Here is a 26,548-nt window from a genome sequence, read left to right on the forward strand (position 1 = left end):
CCATCAACATATTCAACCACGTGATTTAATCAGCTGACAATCATAATACGGTAGTTGAAAACAAAAATAAACAAAAGAGGGAAAGATGGAGCCTAGGATGGAAAATAGGGTAGATGTTCTCTCCCCGCTGGAGGAGTCCAGTGCCGAGGTGAGTCGGGACAGTGGCATCGTGTCGCAGAGTGTGAGCAGTTTATCCATGTTGAGCGAGGCCCTAAGCAATGGTACGGTGTCGCAAAGTCCCAGCTTCGACGCAGCAGTCTTGCGGAGTCCGAGCTTCAACTCCGAGGAACCCGAAACGGACCCAGACCACAACGAGGAGGATGATATCCTGAGACACACTACCCTAAATTACTCCTCTTACATCAGAGATACTGCTGGAGACGAGGTTAGAATTAATCAACATTTCTGATGGATGTAAAATATATTATACTGTCTATGCTGGGAGGTGCAATAGCGCTGGCTAAAGCTAGCTATAACGATACGCGTGACAAGAGAAATGTTACTGGACTGGTTATAACCATGTCCTGCTTTCTATACCCCACAGATCCTGTGTTTGGAGAAAAGTCTGGAGGGAATGCTTACTAGGGTGGATGAATTTGTTGGAATGCTTGACATGGTACGTGCTCAAAGATCGGCAGTATTTGAAATATGTATTTCGTTTACTTGAGTAATTTGTATTACACAAGGCTGAACTGCACTCTATTGTATTTTTTAACAAGATACTTTCAGGAGCTGTAATCCTTTTCAATACAATTAATTTTTATGCGCTTCAGTTTTGTGGGCCCCTCATCCTGCATTGGTATCAGAAGTCTGATGGCACTATGGTGTGATAAAATAATCTGCGAAATCAGGGCTGTCCAACCCTGATCCTGGAGAGCTGCCATCCTGTAGGTTTTCACTCCAACCCTAATCTAGCACACCTGATTTGTAATAATTAGCTGGTTGATAAACTGAACCAGGTTAGTTACAACTGTGGTTGGAGCGAAAAGATACAAGGTACCTCTCCAGGAACAGGGTTGGACACCCCTGTGCCGAATTAACTAAATATAATTGTATATGTAAAAATGACATTTGCAAAACATGCTGAGTATTATTGTAATGAGTTCTGACTGACACAACGCTAATAATACCCAGTGTGCTTTGCAGTTCATTTTGGTATGTTCTTTTTCACATTTTGGTAATTTAACTGACGCTTATCCAAAGTGACTAACAGTCAGTGCATTCAACTAAAGTAGATAAACAACATATTACAATTAGAGTTTCTGTAACCGTTACTTATTGAGAATGTTGTTGCTGTTCGGGCCAACTACTTGGAAATGTATTTCTGTATTTTGTAGTTTGATACATAGCTTTTTGTGGTATATTGCCATTTGTGCGCTCCCTGTATGTGCTGCTCATGTCTTTGTCTGTGAAAGTGGGTGAGAAATTAAATTTTCTTGTTCTGGTTATAGATCCGCAACGACACATCACAGATTGTCAACGAGAACCTACCTCAAATACATGGAAAATCAGAAGAGATGAGACAAATATACAGAAAGATTGACAAGTTGGATGTAAGTGTGATTTACTTAACGTAATTGTTAATGACCAGGATGATGACATTGAAATCCTGACATGATCAGTGTACCAAATGACACCCTATTCTCTATATTTGGGGCACAGATATGGTAGTTCTGTATCTGACTCTGTTCCCTGGTGTTGTGTCCAGGTGTTTGTGAAGATGGTGGGTGCCAATGTGAATGTCATGGAGGAGCATGTCACTCAGGCAGAGAAGGAACAAGGAACCCTGCCGGGCGCCTTCAGAAAGATCTTCCGTACCATTAGTGTCCCGAGTTTTCTAAATGTGAGGAGTCAATCAATCAATGCACATCTCAGTCAACCATTAAGGCAATATCCATTTGGAGTGTAAATGCTGTATTCCTATACTTAATCACTATCCCCCTGAACCAGTATCTCTGTGTTTTTTATTTTATTTAACTAGACAAGTCAGTTCTGAACAAATTATTATGTACAATGACTGCTTAACCTGGCCTAACCCGCACAATGCTGGGCCAATTGTGCGCCGCCCTATGGGACTCCCAATCACGACCGGGTGTGTTACAGCCTGGAATAGAACCAGGGTCTGTAGTGATGCCTCTAGCAAAGTCTTCTGTAACACCCAAGAAGTTCCAACTCAAACTGTCATTCACCAGCTCTGCAAGAGTTATAATGTCAAAGTACGCTTGCTGATCACCAATTGTGGAGTTTCGCTGAGCAACTATCTTCATTTTCTCTAGTACTTCCAAAAAAAGGTATAAATAAGAATGTACAAGCATCTGAAAAAAAGCCTATTTGGCCCCTCCAATCACTCATTATTGCCACGCACAGGTCGGAAGTGTATAACAGCTCAAAACATTGGAGGTGCCGAAGAGGCATTTTTCAGTTGTTTATAAAAAATGTCATAACGTTAGTACATCAAAATCAAATGTTTCTTGTCACATGGGGGCAGCAGGTAGCCTAGTGGTTAGAGTGTTGGACTAGTAACCGAAAGGTTGCAAGATCGAATCCCCAAGCTGACAAGGTAAAAATCTGTCGTTCTGCCTTTGAACAAGGCTGTTCCTAGGCTGTCATTGAAAATAATAATTTGTTCTTAACTGACTTGCCTAGTTAAATAAAAGTTTAAAAAATGCATGAAATGCTGAATACAACAGTTCCTTACTGTGAAACACGACCCTGCCACTGCTTCTTGACACACTGCTTGCTTAGCCCGGAAGCCAGCTGGACCAATGTGTCAGAGGGAACACTATACAACTGGTGATTGAAGTCAGCGTGCATGCACCTGGCCCGCCACAAGGAATCGCTAGAGCACGATGGGACAAGGACATCCCAACCGGCCAAACCCTCCCCTAACCTGTGCGCCGCCTCATGGGTCTCCCGGTCGTGGCTGGCTGCGACATAGCCTGGGGTCGAACCCGGGTGTGTAGTGACGCCTGTGCCACTCGGGAGGCTCTATAATTATTATTATTAAATGTTAGTTGTCCATTGCTCTCAGTGGATATATTTGTATTTTCAGAAATGCATTGTTGGTTAAGGGCTTGTAAGTAAGCATTTCACGGTAAGGTCTACAACTGTTGTATTCGGCACATGTGACTTAATTTAATTTAAATCCATAACTTTTGTCTCTACAGAAACCAGCCAGCCCCAGTAGGCAGCAGCATCAGGAGCTTCCCCCAGTGTTGAGAACAGATGATTATTTCATCCCACACCCAGGACACTGAAAGCTTGTCTCAAATAGCACCCTATTCCTTACATATTGTATTACCCATTGTTTTCTGGTCAACAATAGTGCACTATATAGGGAATAGGGTGCCATTTTAGGAGGCTACTTGAAACAGATGCCTGCAGCTCCCACACATCGCACATGCAATGGTCTGCCTGACTCTTCTAGGTCAGGTGACCTCAGTCTGCATGGCTGTCTTAACTGGACCAGAGCCATAGATGGATACGGCTATGGACCTGACTATAGACAATAATACTAGTGTCCTCTGGACCGGAGGATCTGACAGTACAACAGTTTCAACAAGCAATATAGTGTTGGCTCTCTCACTATCAAGTGGCTGTGAAGACGCTGAAGAAATCAGACGATGCGGACACCTGAAAAAGGAAAATTGTGTTATTGATCTGAAGACTTCTTCAAGATTCCGTTTTTCAAGTGCCTCTGAGTGTTTCCCTTTAATGTATTGCGTGGTCACCTGTTGAATTAAATTGCTATAAGGAAAATGTTATTAATCATCACACTTGTACTCTCACCAATCGTATGATTTGAAGTATATGATGTTCAAGCTTGAGTAAACCTTAACATGATGTTTTTATAATGCTATTGTTTCCTGTTTGTATGGCCTAATACTGGAGTGGAATTGGCACTTAGTAATTCTCAACGCACTGCACCAAGCAACATTTATTTGTTGAACATATTTTGTCATAGTTGTATATTATTTGATACTTTTGTCACTCATGATCATCATACTAAATATTTATCAGCAAAGTGGTTTCTTTCTTATTGACTTTATCAGTAAACCATCTGGAAAGCTGTTACTGAGTTTCACACCACCACAGATATCAAAATATATCAGAGGAATACACAGCTAGCTGCTACATAAAGCACTTGTTGAAAACTAAACTATTTTATGTCACTTTCTCTTGGCTACAAAGAGCTCATGTGTAAAATAACTAATAACTAAATAAAAATGTGTTCTTAACTGACTTGCCTAGTTAAATAAAGGCTAAATTAAAAACATCTGATTCTCAATGCTATATAAAAATATACATTGTCATATCCATTAACTCACAGTTGTCCATGTAGGAATTTGTTCTTAATTGACTTGCCTGGTTAAAAAAATAATATTCTCAATGTTATACAAAAGTATACATTGTCATTAAACGTAACATTTAATATACATTTCATTATCAATGGGCTGAAAATAATTGAGCTACCAAGGTTGGTTGCACTTTGGTATTTCTCCCATCTCATTTAGATGGAAACGCCCATTTGGGTGCCATTCCCGCTCGTAGGTACCCGTCAATCAAGCCGAAGAGCGCATCTATTGGTTGTTAGGCCCCAGTATATGACAACACCTTTTTTTTCTCCGGATGAAGCGGGAGAGACCTGTTGTGCATCCACACTGGATTACTAGTAAATAGCATATTAAGGTATGTTCCATATGAAGTTTTACACAACTATTCAACAATAAAACATGTAGCTTATAGGGGAAATTATTCTTTGCAACACAAAGTAAAAGTTTAGCTGTCTTTTTCTGAGTGGAATAATGTACTGACATTAAACTAGTTAGCGAGCTAGCTTGCTACTGTATACAACTAGTTCGCTATGTTAACGCAGTATTCATTCCGTTAACTGACTTTAGCTAGTGTTTCCAGTTTTGAGATCTAGCTAGCTAGTTGGCCATTCTCGTGCTCATGTCCTCTTGATAAGTGGATAAATACATGATGACAAACTGTGAAGTTTGATCTTTTCCATTCATTATAATTCAGAATGATTCTGCAACACGTGGAATGTGCTCATCAGAGATGCGCTGTTGGCTACGTCATATTCAAGTAGCATTTTCCTCTCCAGATTCCAACCTGCACTTTGAATCATGGCAAGCAAACCGGTTTGGGAGCAGATAGGTGCAGGCTTTGTGCAACATTATTACCAACAGTTTGATTCTGATAGAACCAAACTCGCCGATCTCTATGTGAGTATTTACATTTCAATACAGTTAGAGATGTGTAATGGTGTTTCATGGACCAACCTTGTCATCTGGAAACCTGGGGTGACTCTCTTCTCTTAATTCCTTGCCTACTTCACTTGGACTCTCTCCTTCAAATAACCCTACAGTTTTCAGGTTTGCTCATGTGAACCACAATCCCAACGCTGTGTATTAACGTTTAGAAACGTCAATCATTGCTTACAATATGGCTTCTGAAACATATGGCCCTTTCATCATCGAGAAAAAAAGCATTAAAATAAAGATACTTACTGTTGCAATTTTTCAAGATCCATACAGCTATGGGTATTGCAAGCGATGCGTGTTAATGTTCAGATTGAGTGTCAGGACTCTTAACTCCCCTGTACAGAAGACGCTAAGGCGTCCAATGATTTATGTGTAATGGATTGGAATTGAGTCATGTTCAAGGGCTATCCTCCGAAGTGCTTTGAGAAAGTGGCATGGATGAGAGGATAGAAGGAATCGAGTAAAACTTTTGAGATGGACCCATGGGGTGTATTCATTGGTCAGATTCCGTTGCAAAACATTTGGGTTGGTAACCGTTTACTCCAAGCGGAAAACATTTTACAACGAAAACAAGAATTTCTATTGGTCCAATTCAGGTAGGTCCCTCCCATTCCGCAAAGCGTCTTGCAACGGAATCTAACTAATGAATACACAGCTGCTCATGTTGTTCAGTGTGTAACTGATGTGAGAGCTCGCTGTCTTAATAAATTATTGATGTTTGTGTGTCCAGACTGATGCGTCATGTTTAACATGGGAAGGAGTTGGTTTCCAGGGGCATAAAGCCATTATGGAGAAGATCACTGTAAGTGACATCTTCATTTAAACTTCAAAGTAATTATAATGTATAGCCTAATTATTTGAACATGGTACATGACATAAAATACCTCTTCTCTCCCTTACTGCAGAGCTTACCGTTCCAGTCAATTCAGCACAGCATCACCGCACAGGACCACCAGCCCACGCCAGACAGCTGTGTAATGAGCATGGTGATGGGACAGCTCAAGGTAGGTAATTTCAAAAGTAGTGGACACACGTTGAGTGACTTGCTGGTGTAACAGGGAGATCGTACCAGAAACTCACCCACAGCTTGAGGTGGCGCCAGTGATTTGCATCCTTTTCAGTGGCACAACTGGTGTATATATTGTCAAGTTGACAGTCATGTGTGTTAACTGTTTGTAGCAGAGGATTGTAGTCAAGCCAAGTCAGAGGTGAGTTGAGAGAATAAGCTAACACAGTGACGCGGGTTACAGTGGTGCCGTGACCTGGATTCACAGTTAAGCTTAGATCAACGGCTTGGGTCAATGTAGTGCAAGTTTAGAGGGGCGAGAGTAACTGAGTGACATCGAACCAGAAACTCACCAACTGCTTGAAATGACCCTACTTTAAGCCCAGTCAAAGACAAGTTGAGGAAAGGAATGAAGCTGCTAAGCTAGCATAGTAACACCGGTGAACGTGGGTACAAAAAATGTCACGAAATAAGGTTGGATATCTGCACACTTGGGCTGAAACGTTGCACAATAAATTGCAGGAACATTCATCGGTGTCTTTGTTTCACCGCTGAACATGGGAACATGGAAGGAGCTGCTCCTGTTTTCATTTTAATACCACTTAAAGACACTTGAGCTTAAATGTAATCAATTTTAGAATCAAATCGATGGTTCTTATTGTGGTTCATTTCTACTGTATGTAATGATTAGGGTTGCACATTTTGGGGAATATTCAGAGGGAAACTTTCCATGGGAATTAATGGAAATATATATATGCAAATGAATATTAATACCTTTTTAAATGTAATGTTTTTTTGCATTGGATATTTACCATGTCATATGGAGACATATTTTTACCTTGAGTAGACATAATTGCAAATGATTAAATCCTTCCAATAGAAATAAACAATTTAGTTACGAATTTAACTTTAATTAAATTAGTTGACTCTTCACATGGGAGGATTTCACTGAACAACAAAAGAAAAGGAATATTGAATGATCCTCAATGATCCATCGCATCTCCCAAAACCGTTTTCAACATAAATCTGTAAAATGATAGTCCAGAAACTAAAGCTATGGTTGTCTTCCTCTCAAGCTTCCATGAGTTCTCCCTGGACCTCCTCAATGTCCACCTCTTGAATATCAGACTCTGAGGCCTCATCTTCACTGTCAATTTCCAACCTTGTTGAGAATGGCTCGTTGTCAGGCTCAAAAAGCCTAAAATTTGCCCGGATGGCCACCAATTTTTCAACCCTTGTATTGTTCAGCCTGTTGGGTGTGTTCCCATACAAGGACCAGTTGCGCTCTGAGGTGGTGGGATTTAGAGGATGATGGAGGCAACAGGGGAAAGAGCCTCAGATCCACAAAGACCCTTCCACCAGGTGGCTGATGAGATATGTTGGCACGAGTACCATATTGCATCTCCATCCCAAAGCCCTTGCTTGGAAGTGTACTTCAGTGATCGGCAGCTTACCGATCACTGTACCTGTACATAGCCAAACTGTAATTAGCACACCCAACTACCTTATCCCCATATTGTTACTGATCTCTTTCTCACCCAGTATCTCTACTTGCCCATCATCTGCAGTGTTAATGTTAAATTGTAATTATTTCGCATCCATGGCCTATTTATTGCCTTACCTCCCTACTCTTCTACATTTGCACACAGTGTACATATATTTCTATTGTGTTATTGACTTATTGACTGTTTGTTTATGTGTAACTGCTGTTTTTGTCGCACTGCTTTGCTTTATTTTGGTCAGGTCGCAGTTGTAAATGAGAACATGTTCTCAACTGGCCTACTTGGTTAAATAAAGGTGAAATAAAAACTTTGCCAGACTGCCAAGAACCTTGCCCTCATCCAGGCCAAGGTGGCGAGACACGGTAGTAATGACACCATAGGCCTTGTTGATCGCTGCACCAGACAGGATGCTCTTGCCAGCATACCAACATGTACGCTGCGGTGTGTATTGGCTTTTTGATGTATTTCAGAACTGCAGATTCCTCTGCTTGGAGCAACAGTGAAGTGGGCAAGGCTGTACGAATTTCTTCTCTTACATCTGCAAGCAGAGTCTGAACATCAGACAGGATGGCATTGTCTCTCTCAATCTGTGCAATGGCTATTGCTATAGGTTTCAGGCTGCTTATCACTCTCTCCCAAAATACATCATCCAGGAGGATCCTCTTGATGGGGCTGTTTATATCGGCAGACTGTGATATGGCCGATTCTGGGAGACTCCTTCCCCTCCAGGAGACTGTCAAACATGATGACAACACCACCCCAATGGGTGTTGCAGGACAACTTCAATGTGTTGCTCTTATTCTTCACACTTTGCTTGGTGAGGTAGATTGCTGCCATAACTTGATGACTACTAGTTAACAAAAATAATAAAATATATTCATCCCACCCAGTATTGTAATAACTTACCAGAAAGCATTTGGCTCAGACAGTGTAGTAGTGTGGACTCCATAGCATCTCATTAGTGTGCAAGATCTTGAGAATCAGCTGTACATGCGATGGATGAATGCACTGTGCATGCAGAGGGTTACAGTTCCATTGTATTGGGGACAGTTTAACCAAAATATGCCACAAGACCTAGAATTTCCTTACATGTATAATACAATAAAGGTTCACCTTTATAAGCTAACTTTTTGGTGAATTTAAGCAAAATTCCCGGTCTTAACTTCACATGGAAAATTTCCTGAACATTGCCTGAAATTTTCCAGAAAGTTTCAGACCCTTTGCAACCCTAATAATGATAGATTAGTAAATTATATTGGTAGAGGATGATGCTCATCTGTTTCTCTTTTCTTTAAAAGGCTGACACGGACCAGGTGATGGGTTTTCAACAAACGTTCCTGCTGAAGAACGTGGACAACAAATGGATCTGCACAAATGACATGTTCAGATTGGCACTACATAACTTTGGAGCATAGGAGGAAATGGAAGGATCATGTACCTTCCACAGAGTTAGCTTTTTATATTACTTTTCAACTTTACGTGTGTGTGAGAGAATGATTGTCAGATTCTTGTCTTCAATAAACTCATTAACCAGTTATTCTGTATTAGGAGTAAATTGAGACAAATGTGTTCTGCACAGTTAACTGCATACTGTTACAGTGGTGGTGAATTGTGATGTCCAGACTAGAGGTCAACCGATTATGGTTTTTCAAGACCGATACCGATTAATCTGCCCTTTTTTTTTTTTTTTTTTTTTATGTGTGTTTTTACACAATATTGATCAGTTACCTTGTCCTATGGATATCTACAGTTATAATCTATGTATATACACACACATTTTTGTAATAATGACAATTGCAACAATACTGGATGAACACTTACTAATATAATACATATGGGCTTTTGGATGGGTGTTCGTTCCTAAGGTGATTCCACAGGTTGGTGGTATTTAGCCGTTGCTGACCCCATGCTTACATCTTTATCACAAATGAGACACCTTGCTTTCCCTGGTGCCAATTCCATGTAATAGTCCCACACTGGTGCTTTGCTTTTCTCTGCCATCTGTAAAACACGCAGCTCTGAAGTGACAATGATACTGAAGAGTGCTTAGGAGACAAATAAATACTCATCTGTTTGAATAAAAATAGAGTTTAAGTTACCTGTGATGAATGTTGAAAACAAAAACTGTAATTTCTATATGCAGGACATCCCATTTTAATAATGGACATGGTAAGAATTGACTACCAAAGTGCGAGTCATAATTCCCATGACACCTAGCAAAATCTGAAAAGCGGTTCCTTCATTCATTCCATAGGATATTTTTAGATTAATTTAAAATAAGGTCTGTGTTTCGTGTAAGCTTACACCACCTTGCCAATTTTATAACTAGATATCCATAGGACAAGGTAACTGATCAATATTGGCTAAATATAAGCGACGATCATTTTTTTTTGTAGAGTTGATTTATGAAAATATGTTGACAAACGTTACCTTACCCTAGTGAGATTTACATGGGTATCGAAACGCAGAGGCGGTTTAAGCCTGCACGAAACACAGACATTATTTGAAGTAGATCAAGATATTCTATATGGAAGACGGGAACGGTAAAATAACGAAGGAACCCCTTTCAAGTTCAGCCGCAAGTTATTACAGGAATTACAACTCGTCAACTATTTCTCTCTAAACCATATACCTTTGACTATTACGAGCCTGCTGCTGCCTACCACCTCTCAGACTGCTCTATCAAATATCAAATCATAGATTTAACTATAATACACACACAGAAATACGCGCCTTAGGTCAAATCTGGAAACGAACACCTCGAAATTCATTCCCAAATACGTTTCTGGTACGATTTGCCTTATTCTGTTATTCAAACTATACGTATTAGTTCCCAATATTGGATAACATTTCATCCATGCATGCCTTGTTATTAGGAAATGGCACCCTATAAAACCCTCAAACTCAACTTTGGACCGCGAAGCCAGTTTCACAGCATTTTTTCATTGTTCCTTTATAAATAAGGGACTGATTTAGACCTGGGACACCAGGCATGAGTAATTCAGGTAGAACAGAAAACCAGGAGGCGCCGGGCCTCGTAGGGTAAGAGTCGAGTAGCCCTTCTATAAAGTATAGGGTACCATTTCAGACACAGTTTAACTAGGGAAGATCTCAATTGGATACTCCTCGCGTCCTCTCATCTCCTCAAAACCAATTAGATGAGAAAGCCAGAGATCCCTCCCCTCTGACCTCCAATGGGTTGAGTAGGAGATAAGTGGAGGATGTGAGGATTATGCAATTGATCTTCCCATAGTTTCCTGCAAAGGTATAAACTGCCTCCTACGCGCAGCCAGCTGCAGTGTACCGATCGCTGCAGCTGTACACAGCCCATCTGTAAATAGCCCAACCAACTACCTACCTCATCCCCATATTTGTTTTTCTGCTCTTTTGCACACCAGTATTTCTACTTGCAAATCCTCATCTGCACATACATCGCTCCAGTGTAAATTGCTAAAATTTTAATTACCTCGCCACTATTGGCCTATTTATTGCCTTACCTCCTTACTTCATTCGCACACACTGTATACAGATTTTTCTATTGTGTTATTGACAATGATTGTTTATCCCATGTGTAACTCTGTTTGTTGCACTGCTTTGCTTTCTTGGACAGGTCGCAGTTGTAAATGAGAACTTGTTCTCAACTGGCCTACCTGGTTAAATAAAGGTGAAATATATATATATATATTTTTTTTTTTTTTTAATTTGACCTGCTTTTCTCCCCAATTTTGTGGTATCCAATTGTTACATTTACATTTAAGTCATTTAGCAGACGCTCTTATCCAGGGCGACTTACAAATTGGTGCATTCACCTTATGACATCCAATTGTTAGGAGTTACTATCTTGTCTCATCGCTACAACTTCCCGTACGGGCTTGGGAGAGGGGAAGGTCGAAAGCCATGCGTCCTCCAAAACACAACCCAACCAAGCCAAGCCGCACTGCTTCTTAACACAGCGCGCATCCAACCCGGAAGCCAGTCACAAAGATATCCCTACCGGCCAAACCCTCCCTAACCTGGACGACGTTAGGCCAATTGTGCGTCGCCCCACAGACCTCCCGGTCGTGGCCGGCTGAGACAGAGCCTGGGCGCGAACCCCCAGTTAAGAACAAATTCTTATTTATAATGACTGCCTACCCCGCCAAACTTGGACGACGCTGGGCCAATTGTGAGCCACCCTATGGTACTCCCAATCACGGCCGGATGTGAAACAGCCTGGATTCAAACCAGGAAACTGTAGTGACGCCTCTTGCACTGAGATGCAGTGCCTTAGTCCGCTGCGCCACTCGGGTTTGATGCTGATCATGTGAAGCACATGCTCAAATGAAGGCTAGCCAGCTTCATCCTCACTGTTTCAGTTTCCTTTTTGTGTTATTAAGATCCCTTGACCCACAACCTTATACACTTTTATAGTAATGCATGTCAACCATCATGTAAACTCCTATAAGTTGACCAGGCTATGCGTATGTTGTCCTGCAACACAAAACAAATGTCTGCTTCTGAAATGGCACTGTATATACTTCCTATATGGTGCAATATTTTTGACCAGGGCAAGTAGTGCCCTATATAGGAATAGGGTGCCATTTCAGATGCAGTCAAGCAAATTATGACGGCAGGCTCTAGCTTAAGATCAAGACATAGGCCCAGATGACCTATTGACCCTGGTAGTAAATGCAACCCAGACACCAAATCCCCTGACAGGAAGATGAGCAAAACTTTGTGAATGCATTCTGCTACAGTACTTAGTTTGTCACTTCTGAAACTATGTACACCAGGGGTGTCCAACTCATTCCGCAGAGGGCATAGTGTCTGCGCGTTTTAGTTTTTTCCTTTCAATTAAAACCTAGACAACCAGGTGAGGGGAGTTCCTCACCTGGTCATCAATCAAGTACAAGGGAGAAGCGAAAACCCCCAGACACTCGGCCCACCGTGGAATGAGTTTGACACAATGTACACTGTCATCTCGCTACCATGACTGGCCCCTTGTTCACATATGACGCATATTAAGTAATTTCACACTCAATGCCATTGAGTATTGCTCTTGAAAATACATTTCCATCATGAGGAATAAAATAATACGTAAAGAATGCTGAGTTTTTCTTTGAGGAGACAATTTTGGGCTAGGTCAGCAATATTAGTGTTGGCCTCCAGGGGGCGATCACAGTTGGCCAGAAGTTATTTATTTTCAACTGAAGGTGGCGATGCAACTGTTGACAATAGAACCCTGACTATAGGAGTGAAAGTTGAGGAAAGTCCAACTTTACGAAATGTATCAGCAACATGTTAACCAATTGGATTGAATTGTTTGATTTGTGCAAATGTAAGGCATATGCGCAAAAATTGTTGATAAGGTTGTTTTAAGGGCCTTCAAGAGATGGTCGCCTAGTGACTGGTGAGTGACTACGGCATTAGGGCACCAATCAAGACATTTACAAGCATATATGATGAACCAATTAACAATTTGTAAATCTGTGTTTATGTCTTGTTACCGAAGATAGTTTTACCGAATGGTGGTGATTGAATAGCTTTACATGGCGAGCCAAATTTCACTGGGGCTAGACCTTTGGATTTATCATTTTTTGCGTAACATTCAAAATATAACGATAAAAATAGTTATTCTTGACTTTTACCTTTGAAATACCATTGCAATTTTTTTTTTGCCATTAATAAAACATTAATTCATTATCATAAAGATAGCTACGTACTCACGTTCTTACAAAAACATTTCTTCAAATAATGGACTGGAAGAGTCGTCTACTATTGGCTGATGAACAGTGGCATGATATGATGTCACCATACTCTCTTTGGCCCTCCCCTTTGCCTCAATTTCCGGACAGCCTATTGGTTGTTTTGAATTGTACCATGTGACTAGCTAGCTTTTTCCATAGACTTCATTTTGTCTGTAGCCACTCCCACATCTCTTTAGTGCTCTTATATAAATGTTTATTAGCCCAATTAACTAATCAATTAAGCGTGAAATGGATTTAAATCTCTACGAAACTTCCAACTATGTTTGGAACATTCCTCAATTTAGTCCACATCTAACTTCAATCTCATTGGTCACCTTCCGTATATGCTAATTAGGACCCAAACGTCATGTCCTGAACACAGCGCCATTTTTTTTTTTATACTTCAGGAGGACGGTGAAACAGCATAATACACCAATTATTTCACTTTAATGTAAATCATTTTTTCCTGAATTAACTTTGGCGGCTGCATGTTGTCTGGAGAGGTAAGTAGCAGAGCATTGTCCAGGTGGATTGATTGCACACTTCCGTGACACCGAGACTGAAGCGCTTGCGGATTGGTGAAACTATCCAGATTGGGAAAAAAAAGACGCGACAGCCATCCTTTTATAACCGGAGACGCCAAAGCAAAGGTAATTTTATGTCATGTGAGCATCCTCAACAGTTCATCACAAATCTACACCCATTGTAGCCATTGTCAACAGTTGCGCAGATGCGCTGTCACAAATCAGCCAACCAGGCATGTGTGTATGCAGTTCAACCAATGATTTATCATTGCGTTCAACACAACTAGCTAGCATTTTAGCTAATGTGTTTTTATTCCCGCCAAGGCGTACAATTCGATGGGTTTAGTTAGTTCTCCGGTCCCCCGGCCGCTTTTGATTACTGTTAATGGCACAGACGTCCCATTCGAATGGTAGTTGCCCTTTCAACTTCCATGGTAGTTTCTGTGCCTACCTAAATGGTGACCACGGGTAATTGCGAATCAGGATTTAATTCCGAAGAGGGAGTCTGGAAAACGTCTACCACATCCAGGGAAAGCACCAGGAACACAAATGATCAACTCCCGAGTCAGGGAGGCAAGTAACTTTCGTTAGCCAGCTAGTGATGAAAAAAGCAATACTGGACCTTTTGTACACACAAAATACACACAGTACACACAAAATACTTGAATGAGGATCCATTACAGATTTTTAGAACTGATGTTCAGAATCATTTTTTTAGTGGTCAGAAATGTAAATGTATTTTTTGAAAGTAACATTTGGCTGCCAGTTGCGTATCCGTGTGACAATGTCCAAATTGGTTCACGACAAAAAATGAAAAGAACAAGTTAATTTATTTCTTATTTAAGTATGAGGCAGCTAACGTTTTTTTATTTTTATCGCGGTTTAGTTAAATTACTATGAACCTTATTCAAAATGTAATAGCGAGAATACAAGGAATTTGTGTTTTTCAATTGAAATGCCAGATTATGATTACCTAAGTAACTAATAACAATTATTTTCTTGTCAATTTGGGAATCATTCGACCTTTTTATATTAATAACATGCATTGTAATGTCACACCAGATGACACATTCAAGGCACCAATACATGAAATTGTATATTCAATTGTATAAACTAAACATTTAAGGTGGCCAGTTGTTTAGACATGATTTTTTCACCTTTGTTTGGCCATATGGCAACTACCCAATTGTTCATGTTATCTTGCAGTGGGTTGTGTGTTTTGATTTGGAGAGTAGCTATATTAGCTAAAGAATGATGCTGGGTGGGTGTAGCTATATTAGCTAAAGGATGATGCTGGGTGGGTGTAGCTATATTAGCTAAAGGATGATGTAGCTATATTAGCTAAAGGATGATGCTAGCTAAAGGATGATGCTGGGTGGGTGTAGCTATATTAGCTAAAGGATGATGCTGGGTGGGTGTAGCTATATTAGCTAAAGGATGATGCTGGGTGGGTGTAGCTATATTAGCTAAAGGATGATGCTGGGTGGGTGTAGCTATATTAACTAAAGGATGATGCTGGGTGGGTGTAGCTATATTAGCTAAAGGATGATGCTGGGTGGGTGTAGCTATATTAGCTAAAGGATGATGCTGGGTGGGATGATGTAGCTATATTAGCTAAAGGATGATGCTGGGTGGGTGTAGCTATATTAGCTAAAGGATGATGCTGGGTGGGTGTAGCTATATTAACTAAAGGATGATGCTGGGTGAGTGTAGCTATATTAGCTAAAGGATGATGCTGGGTGAGTGTAACGTTATCTAGCTTCATGAATGCATTTACAATTCTTAAAATGATGTCACTAGGTTATATGGGCCATAAACACATGAATCCATAGGCTACATTCATGGGTAGTGTATATTCATTTACGGCCTATCCATGTTAACAATTTGAAATGGGCCCAGGTTGTTATACTAACCATGTCCCCAGTCTTATTGTTATGGTACTTTTATGCACAGTTTATGATAAGCTAACAGATCTGGGATAACTGAGTTAATACGTGTAAAGTGTATTGTAGGTTATATTACCTGGCCTAACAAGATGCCTCTCTCTTTTAGGAAGCTGAGGAACAATGTATCAAGTCCCTGTTGGAAACTTGGAAAACATCAGAAAAACAAGGAAAAAAGTTAAACATATTTTGAGTGATTTTGGACTGGAGAATTGTAAAGTCCTTCTGGAAGTAGGTATTTGTTGTGCTATTTTTACGTTTAAAACTATCAGATCAGTGTAGCAACTATTGTTTGTCGGCTAGATGAATGCCTAGTTATTGCCATTTTACCGATTGTTTAGAGTCATGATTGTACTTTTCCCATAACTTTTAAAGACTCTGTGTCCCCTGTGGCACCTTGTTCCCTATGGGCTATATAGTAGTGTACTATAAAGGGGATAAGATGCCATTTGGGATGCATGACAGTGAATGATCAGAGATCATTGATCAGTGTTGTTTTCTTCCTGTGATACTTAGCTGTATGTTGTCTGTCACCATCTTCCAGGAGCTGGAGAAGGGAAAAAACTCTGATTCTGATGAGGCGTTCCAGGAGACCGAGTGGGTGGACTTCAGTGAGCCCTTTCCAGGCAAGAGAAAGAAAAAGGTACAATAGCACCTGGAAAGATTAGCTAGTCTGATGGGGATGTCAACAAACCAAGCAAGTGTTTAATTTGAAACAGAATAGTTTATAATTCAACTGATATTTCTGGGGTCTGTCAAAATGAATAGCTGTGTGTAAAAAAAAAAATACATGTTGACTCAGTTCTTACTGAATCAACTGAAATGGATGCCTATTCCCCAAATTCCCACCCTATCCCCATAGGGTTCTGACAAAAGTGGTGCACTATGTAGGGCACACCCTTTCAGACAAAAAAAAACCTGAACATTCATTCCTTAGTGAGGTAAATAATCTTATTTTGCTAATCACTCTTGTTGTCTGTGCATTTTCTTCCCCAGTGGCCATACCGCACGCGGCTGTTGTGCTGCACCCTCTGTAAGTACTCTACACGGAACTGGTACTCCTACAAGAGTCATCTGCAGCGGAACCATGAGTATGAGAGGAAACTGTCTGTCCTGGCTCCCTGCCAGATCTGCCCCTTTGTCGCCCACCCCCGAATCCTCAAGAAGCACCTCCTCCTCTTCCATGGCTCTCCGAACGTGGACCAAGATGCAGAGTCTCTGCATTCAACTACCAAGAAAGGGGACCGGTTTAAGTGTCGTAAGTGCCAATATGTGGACTCAAACCTGTTCTCAATGAAGAAGCACATCCTGCTTAACCACCTGGAGAAGCTGTGGCACCACTTCTCAGGACGGATACCAGACACTAAGTTCCCCCATACAGCCTCCAGGCAGTTCTGTAAGGTGTGTAAGATGGTCATCGAAAGCACGGAGCACATGCTGCACCACATCCTGTCCTCTCCCACTCACCAGTGGGCCTGCGGTCAGATAAGGACCTGGATCTTAGAGAACACTCAGTACACCAAGCCTTCAAATTACCAAACACTGGCCCCTAAAAACCAGCTGCCACAGGTATCCAGTCCTGAGCAGGTGGCTGGGGCCAAACAGAGCTTCCTCCCCCCACAGGCTTCAACCCTGGTTCATATGGCTGGTGCTAATGCTAAAGGCCTCCTCCAGCCTGGTGCTACTGTCAACCTGCAGAGTGCTATGCCACAGAGGGCCATCTCAGCCACCATGCCCATCGGCCAGACCATGGTCAGACTGCCCTCTGGCACCTCACTACCTGGTGCTCCTCACAACCAGGTGCCTTTCACCATAGGGGTCCAAGGTCAGCAGCAGCCCCAGCAGGTCTTCCTGCCCCCGAGGGTGCAGATCAGCATTCCAGGGATGTCCCAGTCCCTCATGATGACTCAGCGCCTCCCCCTGAACCATGGGACCCCCCAGGGTACCATTCTCCAGAGCACCCCTCAGGGCACCATGCTGACCTCTCAGTCCCTCCTCAGCCACCTCATCCCCACAGGCAACAAGGTCAACGGCATGCCCACCTACACTTTCGCCACGCCAGTGGGCATGCCCGGCCAGACGAGCAACGTCCAGCTGATGAGCAAGGCTCCTCAACCCATCAAACCAGCAGGTAACCCCGCTCTCAACGCCAAAGCCAAGAAGTGGATCACCTGTCCCATCTGTAATGAACTGCTCCCCTCCAATGTCTATGAGGCTCACCAACAGGCTGCCCACAAGGCCCAGCCCAGAACAGCCAAGCAGCAGGGCCTGGCTGCCCGCGCTCCCTTCCTCAGGAAGATGCCTGACAAGACAGTCAAGTGTTTGAAGTGTAAGATCCTCCTGTCTGAGAAGGGCCTCTTTGAACACCTGCTGCACGGGCTCAACTGTCTCTACTGTCCTGGGATGTTCTACTCCATCCAACAACTGGTTGAACACACAAACACACAACACAACCCCACACAGAAGGCCAACTGTGACTTCATGAGGCGGGAGTATAGACTGTACACAGACGACAGCGGTAACCTTCTGTTCCCCTACTTTGACATTAACACCACGGCCCCCAAAGAGATCCTAGGAGAAGCAGAACTGAAACTGGCTCTGGTCACGAACTCCCTGGACCTGATCTTCCTCAAGATGCAGCCTGGTGGTAAACAGGAAGTGTATCGGAACCCCAGTAAAACGATGCAGACCGACTGCCCCTTCTGTGAAGAGAAGTGTGTCACACTGGAGAACTACCGGGCCCATCTGAGTGGGAAGCACTGCATTGCGCCCACTGTCCATGCCATCCTCAAGACCGCAGCGTTCAAATGCATCTACTGCAACGGCGTTTACACAGGCAAGACCACGCAGAAAGCTATAATCATCCATCTACAGCGGTGCCGCCGTGCACCCAAGACCCCTAAAGATGCAGACAGTCTCCAGTCCGCCCCCACCAACGGACGCCAGCAGCAGGTCATGGCCTTTAACCAGATGATCCAGGTGCCAGGTCTGTACTCTACCCAGCTCCCTCCCATCCCCATGGCAGCGCAGCCCTCCGTCCCCATCCCCCAGCCCTCCGAGTCACCTGCTGAGCTGCAGAGCAAGCTGAGGCTGGAGGCGGCCTTCAGGGAGGCCATGGAGGCCAACAAGAAAGAGAGGGATGCGCGGGCAGCCTTCCGCAAGCAACGAGAGAAGGAGAAACGAGAGCAGGCACCGCTGACCGACCCCTCTATTCAGCTAGCCCTGGACCCCAGTGGGATGGAGAAACGCCCCTCTGAGGAGCGGAAAGACTTCCTCACAAGATACTTTCACACCAAGCCGTATCCCACAAAGAAGGAGTCTGAGGAGCTCTCCAAGAGACTGTGGCTGACCCGGACTGAGGTGTCCACCCTGTTTGGGATGAAGCGCACCAAGTGCATGAAGGCGATCCAGAGGAACAGCCCTACCATCTTCATGGGCTTCAACATGACTGAGCTGAAGAAACTTAAGCACGACCTCATCATCCCAGACGTGGAACCTGCAGAACCTGAGAAGATGGCTGAAGTGGAACCAGAACAGGCAGATTCTCCAGAAGCGGAACCAGCAGAACCAGAAATGTCTCTTCCAGAAGAAGATCCTTTAGAACCACATCAGGATGTTCCAGAGATGGATCCTTTAGAACCAGAGCCGATGGCTGTCTGAGTTGTCACTTCAGAGTACATGTACAGTGTATATAGATCCCTTTACCTGGCTGACTGCAGCAGATTGCAGTGCCCTGAAATGTATACTTTTATATTGATGTTGAGCTGCCTGCTAGTGTTGTCAAGATTAAATGTCAACTTAATTTTAGGTGTTTACTTATTATTCTCCTTTTCGTAGAACTGTAATTCAAATGTTGACATTCTCACAGGCTACATGTTAGAACAAACCTCTGTATAAGTGTAAAAAAATATATAAAGCCAGGAATTTATTAGTTCAACGAAGGGAATTGATTCTGAGTGACACTCCGTTTTCAGGGGTTGGTTACGAGAGCTGTGTTACATACAACCAACACATGGTTAAATCCACCATTTCTTTCTAGGGGGCATCTTTTAGAGATGTTTTTCAGCCCATTGACCATGATTCAGTTTGAAGGATATTTTACTTGCTGCTTGTTTTGAAATACGGTCTTAACTGTTAAAGCTATAAAGTACACCTGTATTATGGAATACTCATACTATACAAACTGGGATAATTGATTACTGACTTTTTAAGCAACTAAACTATTAACTCTCCTGTTCAAAACATAATGAACAGTATGTGTAAATGTTTATCAGAATACCTTTTTTCTGTTAGTGATGTCATTTTGTATGATAGTTACTGGCCACTGTTCTCAATAGAAACTCAAATCTGTTATGTGTTTTTGAGTCCATTGACCAGATGAGACTGAGTATAATCATAACTGTAAGATTCTGTCCAGCTTTTTCTTTTCAGAATGTGTACCAACAGCTGTGCTATTCTTTCCCTTTATTGAAACTACGTATTGGATCGTTATGAGTACGCTCAGATACTGAATTTTTCCATAGCCTCATCACTTTCAACTTTGCTTTCCTCACCCTTGTTAATTTGCTGTTTTTTTGTCCACTCACTTTGTTGAATGTTAATATTTTTGGATAACAGAATACCTCACCTGGTGTTTTTACCATTATTTTCACATGTTAATTCATCTATGGCAAGGATGTCAAACTCGCTCCATGGAGGGCCTAGACTAGAGTCTGCTGTTTTTTTTTTTGTTTTTTTTTTTTTTTCAATTAGGACCTAGACATCCAGGTGAGGGGGGGGGGCTCCTTACTAATTAGTGACTTTAATTCGTCAGTCGAGTACAAGGTGGAGCGAAAACCTGCATACACTCGGCCCTCCTTGGAAGAAGTTTGACTAGTGTGCTATGAGTTTGTTCTTTTTTTCTCTTTGTTTCTACTTCATCCTGTCTCATTTGCAATTGATTGTTAGGTGTATGTACTGTATACCTGTTGGGTTTTCTATGGTTTCAGTTCTTGAGAAGCAAAAAATGTAGTTAGTCTTCAAGGTTTGAGCCTGCTGATGCATTGTGGCAGAATTGTGCAGAATAAAAACTTTTTCCAATAAATACATATTTTACTCCTGCAACGTATTTCTCATGAATGGTTGTCCATCTGAGAAAGTTTGTCTATCAAAAGTGGGATATTGTCAAATCAAATAATGGCTAGCTTTTATTTCTATCTGTAGAAACATAATTAGGATCTCTATCTGTGTAGCAATTAATTGTCTGACAAGTACAAAGGATAATTTAACCAAGATACACCATAGCCCGTCGTTTCAAATGGGAACATACGAGTCATAGTGGGCAGAGCAAGCAGGGAGCTGGACAGAGCCAAGCACGAGCTAGTGAGATCCTATTGGCGCGTTCTAGCCTATATTTGCATATTTTCGTTCAGAGTAGCTGAAGTGCGCGTGTGCAATATCTCAATTTGCCTTTGCGCTCCGAAATAACGCAACAACTTTGGCAAAGAGTAAAGTCTACACAATGTAGTCCAATCTGTTCGTAACCGATTGCAGTTTCGGGAACATAAAACTATTGAGATCAAATGTGGATTTAATGAGAACATTTGCAGAATCTCTCCCACTGCCGGACACGCCAAGCGGATGCTTCACATCTATACATCCGGTGAAATATATATATTATTTTTATTAACAACAAATCAATACAGAAAGTACATGAGGGAACACAAGTATATATAGATTATAAACAATGGACAATCGAGCTAGGGGGTACAATATCACATTACAATTTTACACAAGGACCTTAAGGGACATGCATACACTTACAATTCTAACAGCTTTTTTGTTAAAGAGTACAATTTATTTTTGTAGGATAAGAAAATGTGTTTTTTTGTTTGTGAATGTACATTTGTGTATATGAAATTTGTCCAAAAGAATAATGAAATTAATTACATAAAAATGTTTCAGCTTATTTCTATCGTATGTAAAGAATCAAAGCAGTACATCTCTCCACAAAATGTGTTCAATTATAAATCTACTGATGTCTTGCCACAGTTTTCATGAATTTAATGCCAAAAAAGATGCAACACTGTTTCTGGGTGGTGATTACAAAAGGAGCAATTTGAGTTGATGTTTTCCTTAACCTTCTTTATATAGTGGTTGGCAGGATAATATTTATGAATAATTTTAAATGAAATCCTCAATTTTGTTAACAAGTAGGTATGTGTGTGGCAACATCCAAACTTTTTTGCCAACAGATATTATCAATAAATCCATTCCAATAAGGCATGACATAAGGTATAGATACAACATCCTGCTGAAACAAGGATTGTATCGCTCTGTTGTTGAATGGACCAAAAGAGAAACAAATCTTTCCTACTGATGAGTCAACAGGGTCAATAGAAGGTAGGCTCTGGGGGTCAGGTCTTGACACGTTCCTGAATAACAGAGCAACACCTGAGGGAATGGTGTCTAAGTGATAAGAATTCCTTATAACTGAGTGAAAGACCCTCTGCATTTACCAGTTGGCTCTCCAAAAGGATATTATTTCGGAACCATTATTCTAAAAACAAAGAAGTATTTTTATACGATATATCCCGATTATTCAATATATAATATCTGTGTGGAGAAAAATTGTGTTTATAAATTAAGGACCATGACAAGAAAACCTGCCGATGAAAAGCAGAAAGTTTCACTGGAATTTTGTCAATATTATAATTGCAAAACAACATGAAGTTAAGGCCACCAAAAGTTGAGAAGACATGATGAGGATTAAAATTCCAGATAGAAGTGGGTCTCCTTAGGAATTGTTTTATCCAATTGATCTTAAAAGTATTATTTAAAGTAGTAATGTCCAGAAAATTCATTCCACCATTATCATGTGTTCAATACAACAGTTTTCCTAATGTAATGGGTACGGTTTCTCCAAAGAAATGTGAAAAGCATCTGGTCTATCTCCTTGCTTATTTTACTGTCAAGATATAAAGATAGAGCGCCATGTTAGTCTAGAGATACCTTCGGACTTGGTTATTAGGACTCTACCTTTTAAAGATAAGTCCCTCTGTAGCCATTGATTTACCTTCTTCTGGGTATTTTTAATAATAGGGTTAAAATTGAGTAAACCTCTAGACTTTTGATCCTTTGTAATGGTTATGCCTAAATATGTAAGTTCTTCTTTTACTGGAATACCATAATATGAAGGTGTCACACAATCTTTGACAGCTATGAGTTCACATTTATTAATGTAAAGATATAGACCAGACGCTTTGGAAAAGGATTGTATCACATTGATCGATATTTGGGAATTTGGTTAGCATCTTTCAGAAAAAGTGTAGTATCATCAGCCAGCTGGCTTATAATAATTTCTTTACCAGCTATGGAAATACCTTGTACAGGACTATTATTTAAAGAATTTGCAAGAAGTTGGGTGATTAATAAAAACAGGTACGGAGAGATAGGACAACCTTGCCTATTTCCTCTCTTTAACTCAAATCTAGGTGATGTGCCATATTTCAATTTGATAGAGCTGTTACCATTTGCATAGAGAGTCTTAATAATAGCCTTACATAAAAAATCCCCAAAGCCAAGTCTCTCAAGGGAGTGGAAGAGAAACTGATGCTCTACTGTGTCTAATGCTTTATAAAAATCTAAAAATAATATGAAGCTATCCTCAGTTATTAGGTCTGAGTAGTCAAGTACATCTAATACTAGTCTGACATTGTTAGAAATATGTCTGTTCCTCATGGAGCCAGACTGTTTCATCAATGATTGCATCCAGGACTTATTTAATTCTTTTTGCAAGTAGTGAGGCTAATATCTTATAGTCATTGTTAAGAAGACAAATTGGACGCCAGTTATCGATGAGCAGCACTTCTTTTTTAGGTTTAGGTATCAGTGTTATTAACCCCTGACTCATTGTAGGAGGGAGAACATTGTTTTTAATACTCTCTAAAAAATACTTCAAATAGGAAGGGAGCTACTTGTTCAGAAAATAATTTGTAAAATTCTGATGTAATTCCATCAACACCTGGTGATTTATTGTTCTTTAGATGTTTTATAGACTCTATAATCTCTTCAACTTTGATGGGTTCATCACACTGTTTAGATTCTATATCACTGATAGAGTGAACATTATTCAGTGAGTTAAAAAAACATATCTGTGGATTCCTGACAGTACGTAGAGCTATACAATTTTCTGTAAAAAATTGCTGCAGTATTTAGCGATTCATTTTTGGTCATCTGTAATAACACCATCAATGTTTAACTTATGGATAGTGTTATTTTTAGAGTGAAATTTCTCAAGTCTAAAGAAATAGGATGAATTCTGTTCTCCCTCCTCAATCCATTTTTTCCTAGATCTAATAAAGGCTCCTTCTGCTTTTAATTTATATATATTATCCAGTTTATTTTGTAACTCAATTAGTTCCATCTTCTCCCCCAAGAGGTCAGCTGGGGACCTCTGAGAAAGTGAAGTTATCTTAATGATCACCTTTTCCTCCTCAGCTCTTCTGGTTTTAGCAGGATTACTACCATATTTTCTAAGATATTTGGATACCTCAAATTTAAAGAGCTCCCAGTTCTTGCAATAAGATTTTTCTTCACAAGCCCTTTCCCAAAAGTGTGAGAGCAGATCTTTAACCTCAAATGTAAATCCGGTGAAATATATGTCTCATTGTTTTATGCATGTACTGACTCGTCTGGTATGCGCCGTCCATTCATATTGTCGCGTATTAGTGACGTACCCAAAAGGATTTCCACTAGTTACAAAGTCAACATTTTCTATATCGTAAAAAATTCCTGAAAAAAATAATGTCGCTTTTGGTTTTAATTTAAGGTTAGGCTTAGCAGTGTGGTTAAGGTGAGGGTTAAAATCAAACGTTAAAAAGATAAATAGTAGAAATAGGCGGGGTTTATGACTTTGTGGCTGTTATAACTATACGACCAAAATAGAAGCCACTTTCTTGTTCGTCTTTTCACTGACAGACCGAGGCTACCGGTTTGTTTCAATTCACGCTTTGGGGCTTGAATAATTTCATACGGTAAGCGTGTTTTTGAAACCTTAGCTACTTCTATATTTTCAATGCTGTAATTATACTTGAGTTCTTTCAACTTTGACTTTCTGGGAATTTCCAAGCCAGTGCTATGCTATCTAGCTAGGCTTCCAACAGTGGCAATAGTGCTTTCTCGCTTTTAGCCTCAGTTATCTAATTTATATCTAAATAAACGGGTGTTCCGCTGTGAAATATCGTTAATAACAACATTTTGATATTTCTCCGCAAAACTTAGTTGTACCAAGTCGTTTTAACGTTAAACGTGTTACTTTCCAACATGTCTCTCCCAGGAGATACGCGCTAACACTGCAGCATCAAGATGTCGTACATGCTACCTCATCTCCACAACGGCTGGCAGGTCGACCAAGCCATTCTATCCGAGGAGGACAGAGCCCTGGTTATTAGGTTTGGACACGATTGGGACCCAACATGTATGAAAATGGACGAGGTGTTGTACAGCATAGCTGAAAAGGTAAGATATATGTTATTGCACCAATGTTGATGTTTGTATTTCACATCTGTGACTACGTTTCATTGAACGTTGCTATTTTTACAGTACCAACATCACTATTCCTCACTACAGGTGAAAAATTTTGCAGTCATCTATTTGGTGGACATCACAGAGGTGCCGGACTTCAACAAGATGTACGAGCTGTATGACCCTTGCACTGTCATGTTCTTCTTCAGGTGAGTTTCAAGTTATCATGTCCGCCTTCACTTCAGAGCCCTGCAAACCAATCTCTAGTTTTGACTTGCTAAATTAATGCAAATGTTCAACAAAAATGGGTATTGTGAACACAGGCCATATAGGCAAGTTGTGAAAAGCAAAGGGATGCTCAGCTTTAAACAGCCCCACGCTGCCGTTTTAGTCCTGCATGACTGTGAAACTAAAATATTCCTTCTCTTGACCTCTGCACTGTTCCAGGAACAAGCACATCATGATAGATCTGGGGACCGGTAACAACAACAAGATCAACTGGACCATGGAGGACAAGCAGGAGATGATTGACATTGTTGAGACCGTTTACCGAGGAGCGAGAAAGGGACGAGGTCTGGTCGTATCTCCGAAGGACTACTCCACAAAATACAGATACTGATTGGTTCTTAAAATTGCTTTGTGTGATGACCAATGGGAGCGAATCTGTCTTTTCAATATTAGACTTTATGAACAGCTGGACTACAGACAGGCTCTCTTTTTATGTTACTGACAAGTCACCTTTTTTCCATCGCAGTTATTAAAACCAGTTAACCAGTTATCACAGCCTGTATTCTCAGACCCAGAATAAGGCTAGTCCTCGATTTTAAAAATAAATAAATCATTCACAATTAATCCCAATTAAAAGTGTTTCAGTTCAGGGTGGCTTAATCTGGAAAATTGGCGCATATGTTTAATATGTGGTGTGTATGTGATGTGCCTGGTTGCCTCGCGCTCCCTTCCTCAGGAAGATGACTGACAAGACTGTCAAATGTGTTGTGAGATCCTCCTGTCTGAGAAGGGCCTATCCGAAAACTTGCTGCACGGGCTCAACTGTCTCTACTGTCCTGGGATGT

At 41.0% G+C, this 26,548-nt stretch overlaps 4 protein-coding genes across 5 annotated transcripts; all 4 read left to right on the forward strand.

Moving 5' to 3' along the window:
• Positions 1 to 20: 20 nt before the first annotated feature.
• On the forward strand, positions 21 to 4,276 carry LOC115129027 (biogenesis of lysosome-related organelles complex 1 subunit 4-like). Its single transcript, XM_029659171.2, has 5 exons — positions 21 to 385; positions 545 to 616; positions 1,452 to 1,553; positions 1,709 to 1,843; positions 3,168 to 4,276. The coding sequence occupies exons 1-5, from the start codon at positions 86 to 88 to the stop codon at positions 3,255 to 3,257; spliced, it is 699 nt and encodes a 232-aa protein (XP_029515031.1). The 5' UTR covers positions 21 to 85; the 3' UTR covers positions 3,258 to 4,276.
• A 327-nt stretch (positions 4,277 to 4,603) lies between these two features.
• LOC115129028 (nuclear transport factor 2-like) lies at positions 4,604 to 9,315 on the forward strand. Its single transcript, XM_029659173.1, has 5 exons — positions 4,604 to 4,689; positions 5,111 to 5,231; positions 6,001 to 6,072; positions 6,176 to 6,274; positions 9,077 to 9,315. The coding sequence occupies exons 2-5, from the start codon at positions 5,133 to 5,135 to the stop codon at positions 9,191 to 9,193; spliced, it is 387 nt and encodes a 128-aa protein (XP_029515033.1). The 5' UTR covers positions 4,604 to 4,689; positions 5,111 to 5,132; the 3' UTR covers positions 9,194 to 9,315.
• A 4,562-nt stretch (positions 9,316 to 13,877) lies between these two features.
• Positions 13,878 to 21,074, forward strand: LOC115128513 (activity-dependent neuroprotective protein 2a-like). Its single transcript, XM_029658408.2, has 4 exons — positions 13,878 to 14,154; positions 16,081 to 16,202; positions 16,516 to 16,614; positions 16,968 to 21,074. Exons 2-4 carry the CDS (start codon positions 16,095 to 16,097, stop codon positions 19,629 to 19,631), a joined length of 2,871 nt encoding a protein of 956 aa, XP_029514268.1. The 5' UTR covers positions 13,878 to 14,154; positions 16,081 to 16,094; the 3' UTR covers positions 19,632 to 21,074.
• Positions 21,075 to 21,444: 370 nt separating this feature from the next.
• On the forward strand, positions 21,445 to 26,327 carry LOC115129029 (thioredoxin-like protein 4A). Of its 2 annotated transcripts, none has more exons than XM_065017779.1 (4): positions 21,445 to 21,612; positions 25,288 to 25,469; positions 25,581 to 25,684; positions 25,923 to 26,327. In XM_065017779.1, exons 2-4 carry the CDS (start codon positions 25,317 to 25,319, stop codon positions 26,092 to 26,094), a joined length of 429 nt encoding a protein of 142 aa, XP_064873851.1. In that variant the 5' UTR covers positions 21,445 to 21,612; positions 25,288 to 25,316; the 3' UTR covers positions 26,095 to 26,327. The 2 variants fall into 2 exon arrangements, with proteins under 2 accessions (XP_064873851.1, XP_029515034.1); XM_029659174.2 differs by lacking the exon at positions 21,445 to 21,612 and adding an exon at positions 24,723 to 24,985.
• Positions 26,328 to 26,548: the final 221 nt, after the last annotated feature.

This window comes from Oncorhynchus nerka, linkage group LG4 (assembly GCF_034236695.1).
Source record: "Oncorhynchus nerka isolate Pitt River linkage group LG4, Oner_Uvic_2.0, whole genome shotgun sequence".
NCBI classification, from domain to species: domain Eukaryota; kingdom Metazoa; phylum Chordata; class Actinopteri; order Salmoniformes; family Salmonidae; genus Oncorhynchus; species Oncorhynchus nerka.

What these genes read in the sequence shown, in the direction of transcription:
- LOC115129029 (XM_065017779.1), top strand. Translation starts at nt 25,317, where the DNA reads ATGTCGTACATGCTACCTCATCTCCACAACGGCTGGCAGGTCGACCAA. An exon ending in TGTACAGCATAGCTGAAAAG is followed by an intron (nt 25,470 to 25,580) that starts GTAAGATATATG and finishes TCCTCACTACAG; the next exon opens with GTGAAAAATTTTGCAGTCAT. An exon ending in ACTGTCATGTTCTTCTTCAG is followed by an intron (nt 25,685 to 25,922) that starts GTGAGTTTCAAG and finishes GCACTGTTCCAG; the next exon opens with GAACAAGCACATCATGATAG.
- LOC115129027 (XM_029659171.2), top strand. Translation starts at nt 86, where the DNA reads ATGGAGCCTAGGATGGAAAATAGGGTAGATGTTCTCTCCCCGCTGGAG. An exon ending in GAGATACTGCTGGAGACGAG is followed by an intron (nt 386 to 544) that starts GTTAGAATTAAT and finishes TATACCCCACAG; the next exon opens with ATCCTGTGTTTGGAGAAAAG. An exon ending in GAAAGATTGACAAGTTGGAT is followed by an intron (nt 1,554 to 1,708) that starts GTAAGTGTGATT and finishes TGTTGTGTCCAG; the next exon opens with GTGTTTGTGAAGATGGTGGG.
- LOC115128513 (XM_029658408.2), top strand. Translation starts at nt 16,095, where the DNA reads ATGTATCAAGTCCCTGTTGGAAACTTGGAAAACATCAGAAAAACAAGG. An exon ending in ATTGTAAAGTCCTTCTGGAA is followed by an intron (nt 16,203 to 16,515) that starts GTAGGTATTTGT and finishes ACCATCTTCCAG; the next exon opens with GAGCTGGAGAAGGGAAAAAA. An exon ending in CAGGCAAGAGAAAGAAAAAG is followed by an intron (nt 16,615 to 16,967) that starts GTACAATAGCAC and finishes TTTCTTCCCCAG; the next exon opens with TGGCCATACCGCACGCGGCT.
- LOC115129028 (XM_029659173.1), top strand. Translation starts at nt 5,133, where the DNA reads ATGGCAAGCAAACCGGTTTGGGAGCAGATAGGTGCAGGCTTTGTGCAA. An exon ending in CCAAACTCGCCGATCTCTAT is followed by an intron (nt 5,232 to 6,000) that starts GTGAGTATTTAC and finishes TTGTGTGTCCAG; the next exon opens with ACTGATGCGTCATGTTTAAC. An exon ending in CCATTATGGAGAAGATCACT is followed by an intron (nt 6,073 to 6,175) that starts GTAAGTGACATC and finishes CCCTTACTGCAG; the next exon opens with AGCTTACCGTTCCAGTCAAT.